At 54.0% G+C, this 10,478-nt stretch overlaps 3 protein-coding genes across 4 annotated transcripts; 2 read left to right on the top strand and 1 right to left on the bottom strand.

Moving 5' to 3' along the window:
* Positions 1–60: 60 nt before the first annotated feature.
* On the bottom strand, positions 61–1,809 carry NCU06717 (arsenical pump-driving ATPase). Its single transcript, XM_955804.3, has 2 exons — positions 864–1,809; positions 61–773 (listed from the first exon to the last, which is right to left on the bottom strand). The coding sequence occupies exons 1-2, from the start codon at positions 1,248–1,250 to the stop codon at positions 141–143; spliced, it is 1,020 nt and encodes a 339-aa protein (XP_960897.1). The 5' UTR covers positions 1,251–1,809; the 3' UTR covers positions 61–140.
* An 865-nt stretch (positions 1,810–2,674) lies between these two features.
* Positions 2,675–5,046, top strand: NCU06716. Of its 2 annotated transcripts, XM_011396406.1 has the most exons (3): positions 2,675–3,310; positions 3,517–3,840; positions 3,913–5,046. In XM_011396406.1, the coding sequence occupies exons 1-3, from the start codon at positions 3,232–3,234 to the stop codon at positions 4,698–4,700; spliced, it is 1,191 nt and encodes a 396-aa protein (XP_011394708.1). In that variant the 5' UTR covers positions 2,675–3,231; the 3' UTR covers positions 4,701–5,046. The 2 variants fall into 2 exon arrangements, with proteins under 2 accessions (XP_011394708.1, XP_011394707.1); XM_011396405.1 differs by having other exon boundaries at positions 2,675–3,840.
* A 270-nt stretch (positions 5,047–5,316) lies between these two features.
* Positions 5,317–10,387, top strand: NCU06715 (hypothetical protein). Its single transcript, XM_955802.2, has 2 exons — positions 5,317–5,852; positions 5,924–10,387. The coding sequence occupies exons 1-2, from the start codon at positions 5,687–5,689 to the stop codon at positions 10,120–10,122; spliced, it is 4,365 nt and encodes a 1,454-aa protein (XP_960895.1). The 5' UTR covers positions 5,317–5,686; the 3' UTR covers positions 10,123–10,387.
* The last annotated feature ends 91 nt before the right edge of the window (positions 10,388–10,478 follow it).

Here is a 10,478-nt window from a genome sequence, read left to right as displayed (position 1 = left end):
AGTGAATTAACCCTCGGCGCAGTGACTAGATCCAAAAGCATCTCCCCATGACGGCTTCAGTTCTCTGGTTATGGACCAGGCCAAAATGACGGGAAAATTCTTGTATTATCATTATTACACCTTTTATATTACCATGCCTCCTATTGTGGCGGCACAAACGGCTTAACCAACATTTCGCTAAACTTCTCCAGTTTCTCCTTACCACGGACCTCCTCCACGAGCAGCGGCATCTTGACAACGTTGAACTCGTCGTACAGCTCCTCGATCTGATCCAGGTACTTCTTTTGCATCTTCCTGCGGGCTGTGCACTGCTCGCAGTCTGACCCGGGCTTGGGAAACAGGAGCTGGTTGACCACGATGCTGTGGGTGTCGATCCCATAGCTGGCCAGCTCCTGGATCATGCGCTCCGTCTCGTACAGCGACAGGAATTCGGGGATGCACACGCACACGAACGTGGTCAGGCGCTCATCCTTGAACTGTGTGTTCACCTCTGAAATGGTGGCCCGCAATGTCTCGAGCTTCTCCATCATCTCGTTCAGGTTCTGGCCGTTGGGCAGCGTGCCGTTGGAGCCAAGGAAGCCGTTGAGCAAGGGGCCGTATTGCGAAGACAGCTGCGAGACCTTGGCCAGAGCCTTCTCGAGGACCGAGGGAAACTGCAGGAAGCGCAGCGTGTGGCCGGTCGGTGCCGTGTCGAAGATGATGGTCTCGTACGAGAGCGACTTGACTTGCTTGAGAACTTCGGCGAAGGACATGGCTTCATCGATACCGGGAATCTATGGCAGACCCAAGAGTCAGCATGTGTCATCCATCTAGCGCCTGATTATGTCACGCAATGCGCAAGGGATCCAAGGTCAACAACGTACCGCAAACGCCAAATCCTGCATCATGCCACCCACACCACCCATATCACCAGCACCCTCATTCTCGCCCTGGCCAGCCAGGAGATCCTGGATGCTACCGTTGGGGTCAATCTCCATAGCGCTCAGGTTGTCGAAACCATCGATCAGACGCGCCTCCTTGCCAAACTTTTGGCTAAAGGCATCACTGAGATTGTGGGCGGGGTCGGTCGAGATGAGCAAGACCGAACGGCGGACCTTGGCCAGCTGGATGGCCAGACTGCACGAGGTTGTCGTCTTGCCGACACCACCCTTGCCGCCGACGAAAATCCAGCGCAGCGAGCGCTGGTCGAGAATCGACTGGAGCGTGGGCTCCATGTGGTCATCGTCGGCATTTATGACTGCGGTAGACATGATTATTGATGTTGGAGCTTTGGCACTTTGCGCTTTTGGTATTACGATGATGGTTGTTGTTTCGGAAGAGATTAGATATGGCGTTCCACCGAACGGGTCGAGGTGAACTGCGCAGGTGTGCTGTTGTGTCAGGGGCGCCCGAACGAACGGAGGAGTGAGGTCTGGAATCAGTTCGAATCGCAAAGTCGACCTCCTTTTGGGACGCGATTGTCGGGTTCAGTTGGGGTCGGCACCACTGCACACCTCATCCCTCGTCCCCTCCAGTGAGAAGGGACAACGTCACTGGGCGTTGGTGGGGTAGCTGCCCTTGTAGCGCTAGAAACGGGCAGGCGCCCCTGTGCCTTATCGTAGAAAGCTTCTATGGTAGCGCACAGGTACATAACTACCTCTAGCGCTTTCCCCTTCTGATATGGAAAGCAGCAGCGTTCATGGGGGTGTAAACAAACCCCTGAATACCTCTAGGGCAGAAGTTGATCTTCGTTCCCTTAGTTAGCAATTCAGCTTTTCGCAGAGGGCCCGAGGGAACGCGTGGTTATCCGGCCCTAGAAGGTGGAGAACCATTTAAAGTGAACAGTAGTGTACACATCTCACTTCTCTTCCTTCTCGGGTGCGGATGGCATTGTGATGTGCCGCAATATGACCACGAGGATCGCCAAGGTAGGCATCAGTATGGCAGACGCGATACATAGACCCCTGGCTACCTCACAGGAAGACACGCCTATCTCTAGCCAAGCTCACCGGCTCCGGAAGCTATATCTGAGACCAGAATACTATGAAGTAGGTTTATGGTTTCAACGCCAATGGACAACCTGTGAAGATGTTCATCGACAACCTGTGAAGATGTTCGTCTAGGCTTGAACAGATATGGGATTTTGTCCAGATGGATTCCTGTCATGTACAAATTAGTAAGCTACGATCAAAAAGGGCCCAGCGCCGTTGAGGTCATGTTCTCACTTTGCGGGGTATTCCTTAGTCCGGGGGCAGGTTCACCCACCACGCTTTGTTCTGTCCTTCTTATAGCCGTTCCGCGGTACACGATATCCTGGACGTCTACGCAGTAGATGTGAAACTGCAGGCTCAAAATCCCCGGCGTGGCAGCCAATACAATGCAGGATACAAGACTGAATGGTTGATCCAGTACCTCCAAAGGTCTCCGTCCCCGCATGCGTCCTGGTCCGAAAAAGAGTTTCGGAGCCACATCCGAAGGCCATGCGCACTACATGTATAAGTACCTAGATGGACACCACTGCAATGCGCGTCCCCTGGTTCGAGCCTCAATTCCTTTTGAACGATCAGCCAGAACCAGAAAGGCTCGAGCCTCGCCCGCCCTCATTTGCCGTGGCCCACCGGCTGTGCGCTATTCTGACCGCCGTGGCATCGATGCCCTTGGTGGGTGGGCAGCGCTAAGTAACAGGGATGAAGCCGTTGAGCTTCCAAACTGCAAGCCTAATTGTGTTGCCATTCATGGTTGAGGAGACAGTCCAGCCTTGACAAAACCCGCTACCGTGACTTTTTTTTTTTTTCTCTTCCACCCAGAGTAATCAAATCTTACTTGTTTTTGGGACGACACTATCCTCTTACTGAGTCTTATACTACCTCACAGCTCACGATATCGAAATCCCGGACCCCAGTCTCGTTTCACGGCAGCAGCGAGGCAACACTCAGCAGACCGTGAACCAAATCCACCGAGCGACTACAGTGCAGAAGAGACAACAGGATACCTCTACCGATCTCAGCCATCACTTTGTCAAGTTCACGGCATCTACGGGCATCTGGAGGCATCAGTGTCACACTGCCACTCACTCACGGGCTGACATTGAGACACACGCAGCACGGTCCAGCCAAAGACTCTGGGGAAGGGTAGGGTGTCGTCTTGTAGACAAAGCTTCAGCTCCGAGCCGACACCTTTGTTGTTAACTGAGCGGCAACTGCTAGCGAGAAGGAAGACGCGAGGAACAAGGTTCCTGCTCCTACACTCAGGATGGTGGACCGCAAGCCTTCGGAAGCTGCGCCGACCACGAGCGGAAGACAGTCTCATGCGATTCCTGCAGCATCATTCCGTGCGTGCGCCACCTTTTCGTTTTACCTACCAGCTTATCTCTTGAACTACATCACATGTTTTCCAACCTTGATACCAATCTTTCTATCACGAACTATACTTATCTGCCTCGAATCCTGTTCTTTTGCTACACCTCACCCAACAAGTCATGATCCCATATAACTGCTAGAAACGGGCCGCGAGTCTGACCTGTAATGGACCAACCAGCAACCCATAACTCGCCGAGGACATGGCTCATAACGTCTGCGCTCACGCCACTCGCTATCCGGTTGATACGTCAGCTCCTGGCGCACGGCGACTACATAGTCGCCTGCCTACCACCACAGGAGATTGAGCACGAAGACCGCAGTGCCGAATTCCGTGAGCTCATCAACGAATGTAAGAGCAACCGCAAAGATCGTGAGGGATGGAAGGACCGGATCCGCCCCATCCGGTGTGATAGCCGCGTCATGGGCCAGTGCGGCGCTGCCGTCGCCGAAGCCGTCCAAATATTCGGGAGGATTGACATTATGCTGTGTTGTAGAGCTGAAGGTAAGTGGATCGCGAAAATAGCTATACATATGCCCAGACGATGGCCCGCTAATTCTTGTTGTGATTCTATAGCCGTTGTGGGGACGGTTGAGGAACTATCAACCAACCCTGCGACGCAGAACCTGGTGAGGGACCAGTTCGAGACTGTCTACTTCTCGCAGGTGAACTTTATCAAGGCTGCCTTACCGCAGCTCAGAGCGCAACACACAGGACATATCATGGTTCTGACCAGCATTGGTGGCCACATTGGGACACCAGGCATGTCCTTTTACACAGCTGCCGTCTGGGCACTCGAGGGCTTCTGTGACTCGCTTGCATATGAGATTGCGCCCTTCAACATCAAGATGACGATTGTGCAGCCCAATAAGGAAATCCTAAGCCTAACCAACAAGCTCATATTCTCGCCGCCACTACCCCAGTACGAGGCCGACCTGAATCCGGCTCCGAATATTCGGGATGTCCTGTCCACCGTCCTGAACTCGAACCCGGACACGTACATTGAGCAAAGCGAAGACGAGATACAGTTCCGCTACCCGAAACTTCCGCCCGCCACTTTGGACAAGCTGGTCATGGAGACGGTGCATGCCTTGACAGCCATTGGCGGACACGAGAACCCGCCGGCAAGGCATATCGTTGGGTTCGAAGGTGCGATTGCCGTCAAAGAAAAGCTGAAGACGGTGACGGAGGAGCTGGAAGACTTTGTCGAAGTCAGTCTGGCCGTCGACATCTTTGACAGCGAGCTCACGGCCGAGGCAAGGAAGGGTAGGTCAGAGATGGAGGATACACAAGGCATGGGAGTGGGAGAGATTCCATCGAGTGCGGGAATGGGTGGCTTTCCTGGCATGGGACCAATGTCATGAAAGCGTTGTGCTCTTTAACTCCAAGCTAAGGCGAAGTGTGATGGTAAAAAGCTAGGTAGTCAAGGTGGAAAGAGAACATGATACTACCTATTTTCTCGCTTCTATGAGTCAAGGACGTGGATACTATTCCGTCTTGATTCGAACTACTTCTGGTCAGTATGGGTAGCTTGGAAGGAAATATCACGATGCTTTCTGCGATTCCTATAAAAAGGAGTTGGTATTTTTGTTGCCGTGAGGGATGCCGTTACCTACCCGGAGGTGCTTCCGGACCTTTGTTGGGATTTTGCTCCACTTCTCGGCCGGGGCAGGGAGAGACGGCCGGGATGATACTCGGAAGGAAAGGCGGGGGAAGGGGAAGGGGAATTGAAGCCGTGCTGGGGCTGCCCGTTCAGAGCTTGGGCCGCTTCAACACAGTATACCTCCTAGTGTCGGGTACCTCTACAGCGGGGAGCTGCCTGTATTCTAGCACCAACCAGCCACCCTGTGCCATCTGATCCAGTTCAACTGTTCAACCTAAGTGCCTTCCCAATCCCCCGGCCTCTAGGGGGGGCGCTCGCTCGGTCTATTCAACGATTCACCGAAGGAAGGGAACATCTTACCAGTCCAGGGCATACAAGGACGGGGCTCGGTACCCGCTTGAAACAACCACGGCAGCTTTACCTACCTCTAGACGTGTACATAGTCAGGCAGTTCTCACAGCTAAAGTACCTACCTCTACCTAGTAGACACCGCAGCCCGTTTCTGCGTCACCAACACCCGACGTTCAGACGTAACGACAGCCAGCAGGTGCGGAACAGCAAGGCAACCTCAAGGCAGGGCAACAAGGTAGCAGCACAGCGAGGTCGCGTTGCTTGCCCGATGCTTCGAAGCTCCTCTTGGACCCCGACATGTCCCTTCTCTCCATCTGAAGGAAGCTAGCGACGCAACCTCAACAGCAGCATCCCACCGCGGCCCCAAGGCACAGGAATGACCTCGCCGAGACGACCATGACTCCGGATCCTTTCCTGCCCGTCGCGCCGGCGAGGGTCAAGACTTTGGTGTTGCCCATAGGAAGGATTAAGCGTGACCGCTTTGACACCTTTGTCAAGAGCTTGACCCCCGAGAATGTCGTCCAGCTGCGCGACGTCACCGCCGATGGACGTCCAAACAGAAGTAGGGATAGCACCCGCTGGTATCCAAGGACCATGAGAGCTCTTGCTGACCTGCGTATCTGCCTCTCCTAGACATGTTCACCCCGCTGGCCTTCCCCGACGGCGCCATGTTCTATGATCTTATGACACACGTGCCACCCCCTTCGCACCTTGCGCTGGTGCCCTTCGACCTGTATCGCGAGCCGCTGGCCCTGCTTGCCATTGCCGATGGCTCCGAGATCAATAACGTTGTTCTTAGCAAGAGGCAATCTGGCGGCAGGACCGTCGCCGAAACAAACATACGCTCGTTAGATCAGGAGTTGGAAGACCTAAGGGACCGCTACCCCAGGATACTTGTTCACCAGGTACTGCTGTTCGACTATGTGCCTTCCGAAGAGAACCCAATACCAATCCCAGAAGGCATCGTTACCATCCCGCCACCCGAGCAGCATAAAAGAACTACCATGAAAACGGTCATGTGTGACATATCCTCGTTGATTCTCGCCGAGATGACCACCCTTGCCAAGTCATATGAGGGTATGACCTTTATCAACTCGCCCGGTCACGCTTCGACCGCGGAACAGATGTATGGGGGACAAGGGCCTATAGGAGACCCTTCGAGGAGGAATTCCCAGTTTACACTGCCCACCAACCGATCGGTCTCGGCGAGCGGACTTATTGATAGGGGCCACCAGGCGCGCATGTCCATGCCTCCTGTCCCTTTCAAGGGAGGCACTTTTGGTTCCAACCGAGCAGTTTCCGGCCAACCGGCAACACCGCCAAATGCAAGAAGCGGGCTATCTAACCCGCCTACGAATTTTGACGACATCACGGGAGACGAATCAGCTAGTCCTGAGAAGGCACTGCCTCCGCGTCCCGACCTCATGGATGTCTTCAGGACCCAGAGCCAGGATAGGGTGTCGGTCCAGGGATTTGGTTCAGGCGGATCGACCGACAAGAAATTACATAGGGGAAAGAGCAGGTTCCAGATCGTCTTGGGCTCGCTATATCTCCAGGCTGGTCGGTGGATTGATGCGCTCAGAGAGCTGACTGAGGGTGCAGCCGGGGCCAAATCGACTAATGATCACATTTGGCACGGAAAGGCCTTGGAGCTTTCTCTAATAGCACTGTTGCTGCTGGGTTGGGCAGGCATTGAATTTGACGTGCACCCCATCTTACTACCCACTGCCGACAAAGGGACAGCGCTCGCGAACCAGATCCTGGAGGCTGAACAGAAAGATCCGAACCAACCGCGCTGGCTACGGAGATTACAGGTGTACATCCCAGAGCTCCTCGACCGTATCATTAGTCTCTACTCGAGGATAACTGCCGAAAATCTCCAACCGCTACCCATGTCTGAGACCATCCTCCGTTTTTGCAGAATACTCACAGCTCTGCATATCGCGGATGGGAAGCTCGACGAACGGTCTCTGGAGATGATGGTCCTTGGTACACCGCCACCAAAGCGGTTGACCACGTCTCCTAGGTTTACTATCGTCCCAACAAGGACTCATATCCTGTCGAATCTAATGAAGGCTTACCCGGGTTCTGCTTCTGAACTGTTGACTACCGCTGATCGGATAGTACTCCTCAGTGGCATTGCAACCGTCTTGGGACTACTAGGTTTCCAGAGGAAGAAGGCTATGATCGTTAGGGATCTGGTGTCGGTTCTGATCGGCGGCCTAGTGGAAGCGCGCACCAGGGGAGCCGCGGATGTTGGGATTCATCCCGCAGCTGGACTCGTAGGTCTTAATGGGCTCGGCGGAAATGGTCATGCCGGTGCTCTGGATCTAACCGAGAATGATATCGAGCAGGGCATCGGTCCCTTTCTCGGCCTCCTGCTCAGGACGTACGGAGTGGTGACCGATGACCCGGGCTCGACGGCGTCTTTGGAAGGCCCAGCCACAAGGGACGACTCCGACGAAGCAGTAGTTACAAGAATTTTGAAACAGTCCGATTTACGGAATTTCGGCATGCGGGACATCAAGCTTAACATTCTGAGGACATGCGTCAGCTTCTCTGAAGCGCTTCCAGATTTTGCTGGCGTGTTGAAATACTCGAGCGACCTCCTACGGACGGCTGGAAGCGGTACCGCTCCTGGGCTGAGGCGCGAGGACGCTTACCCGGCAATTCATAGAGAAGACCAGATACGCTTCGCCACCAACATCTCGAAAACGTCTAATCTTGCCAAGCGTCTGGGTATGGGTCATTTGGCGGCCGAGTATTGGGACGAGTTTCTTCTCAGGGGCGTTAAGCTCGAACCCTTGGCGACGACGCGAACACCGGTTTCGCATGCTCGGAGCGTGCTGCCAAATGCCGTGACGACGACGAGGACCTCGCAAGACGTCAATCCGTTTATTTATAACCCTTTTCTAAAACAGCCAGACGCAGCAGCCGTCGAAAAGGTTCTGGTTGCTGGGGAGGCGGCAACATTCAAACTTACCTTCCAAAACACATTTGAAATGGATCTGGAGCTGGAGAGCATCCGTCTAGATACTGAAGGGGCCGAGTTCGAGTCTGCAGTTGAAAGCCTCGTCATAGGGCCTTATCGTACCCAAGTTCTCAGGATATCGGGAGTGCCGAAGGCTGCAGGGACCTTGAGGATTAAGGGTGCTATCATCAAAGTCAGGGGCTGCCGCGAAAGAAGGTTTCCTATTTTCATTGAGCAATGGGCTCCTGAGAAAGAACAAAAGGTTAAAGGCATCGGTCTCGCGGCACTTGATGTCCCCCCCGCGAAGCGTACACCTCCGACACAGCGTCCTAAGCCAGAAAGCCTTGAGCTTAACGTCATTGCCGAACAACCAGTTGTCGTCGTCAAGTCTTCAACGCTCCCCCAGTCATCGGTTATGATCCTTGAAGGGGAGCGCCAAAAGTTCTCGGTCACGCTGCAAAACCTATCAACCACGACTCCGGTTGATTTCCTGTTGTTTTCCTTCCAAGATTCGACTCAGGAACCATTGCAAGCCGCAATGGCCAGCAGAGATGCCACTCCCGCTGAGCTCTATGAATATGAGCTCATTCTTGCCAAGAAGCAGGCTCTTCGTATACGCAAGGAAGGGAACCAGAAGAGGTACATTCCTCCTGGCGGCACAGCAACATTCGACTTTGAGATTCTCGGGAAACCAGGTCTTACACACGGCCTCATCCAGGTTGACTATGCTTGCTTAGGCGTGCCTCCTGACGAGCTAGAAGAGGAGAGGTTCTTTACTCGTCAGGTCTCGCTGGCACTTACCGTTACTGTCAATGCCAGTATTGAAATAGCCCGCATGGACGTCTTCCCACTGCACGGCAGCATCCCTGAGCCCCTCTGGCTACGGGCGGGTAGCAACAAGGAGAGCACGTCGGAACTGACCGCCGATACACATTGTCTGCTGATGCTGGATTTGCGCAATGCTTGGCCAAGTAATATGGTGATACAGCTCGAGTCAGAGGACGGAGCCAGGCTCGAGGAGCATATCCTTCCTGGAAACGTTAACAGAGTGATCTTCCCAATCAAAAGGGTCTACCTCGAGGACCCTTATGCATCCATTCCTGTGTTGAACCCCTCTCGGCAGAGGCAGTTCATTGTCAGCTCAAAGCTTACGCCTGAGATGGAACGAGCCAACCGTGAGGCGTTCTGGTACAGGGAGAAAGTGCTAGACTCGCTCACGGGAACGTGGCGGACCGGGCCAGGAGGGGGAACCATTGCCGGCGGCAGGAGCGGAAGCATCGAGTTGAGGGCTATGAGGTTGACGAGCCGCATGATTGAGGCGGTAAAGGTGGATGAGATCGGGATCGAAATCTCCGTTCTGGATGCCTCCGCCTCGCCATCCTCCCCTGAAAAGCAAAAGCACAAATCACACGCAATCGCCAAGGTCGAGTCCTTTTTGCAGCTCCGCGTCGCTGTCACTAACCGCACAAATCAGCCCATCTATCCGCTCGTCCGCCTCATGCCCTCCCTATGCCACCGACCACTCAACGTCGCGCTCGACTTCACCCGCAAGTTTGCCTGGAACGGCACTCTACAGAAAGCACTACCTCTCTTGGCAGGTGGAGAGAGTGCCGAAGTTGTTATGGGCGTCACGGCACTGTGTAGAGGCGAGTTTGAGATTTCTGCGAGCGTGGAAGAGACGATGGTGTGGAGGCCGAGCGAGGAGGAAGAAGAGGAGAGGCGGAAGAGGAGGAGCGAGGTGGAGAAGATGCAAGATGCGGCGATGGGGATGGAGATTGCGGGCAGTAAAAGGGAGAGGAGGGTGTGGTGCTCTAGGAGGCCGGCTAGAGTTGTTGTGATCAGAAATGATATGGATGATTAAATCGTTCAAGCTGATGAGTCTTTCTGGACACCAGGAAGAAAGGGAGGATATAGGTAGATGTATCCATGCATGGCACAAGCGTTGACATTGGTTTTCGGGCTGGGGTTAGTGGGAATGGCTCAGGCGGAAAGCATGAAAGCATGATATGAAGCTGTATGACACGTAGAGTAAACATTAATTGGCATATATCCATGAATGACCCTCCCTACTAGTAGTAGCATAGAGCTAATCACACGAGTTCTGTTCTGCAGAACGACATGAAGTGTTATCATTGTGGTGACGGAGATCAATATCATACCAGGGTTAGGGTTATGGCAATACAAAACTCCCTGACGCTAAAGCCGCTCGCCACTGCG

This window comes from Neurospora crassa, linkage group V (assembly GCF_000182925.2).
Source record: "Neurospora crassa OR74A linkage group V, whole genome shotgun sequence".
In the NCBI taxonomy this organism is placed as follows: domain Eukaryota; kingdom Fungi; phylum Ascomycota; class Sordariomycetes; order Sordariales; family Sordariaceae; genus Neurospora; species Neurospora crassa.
Note: the sequence above shows the minus strand (reverse complement) of the source record. Positions and strands in the feature narration are given on the sequence as shown.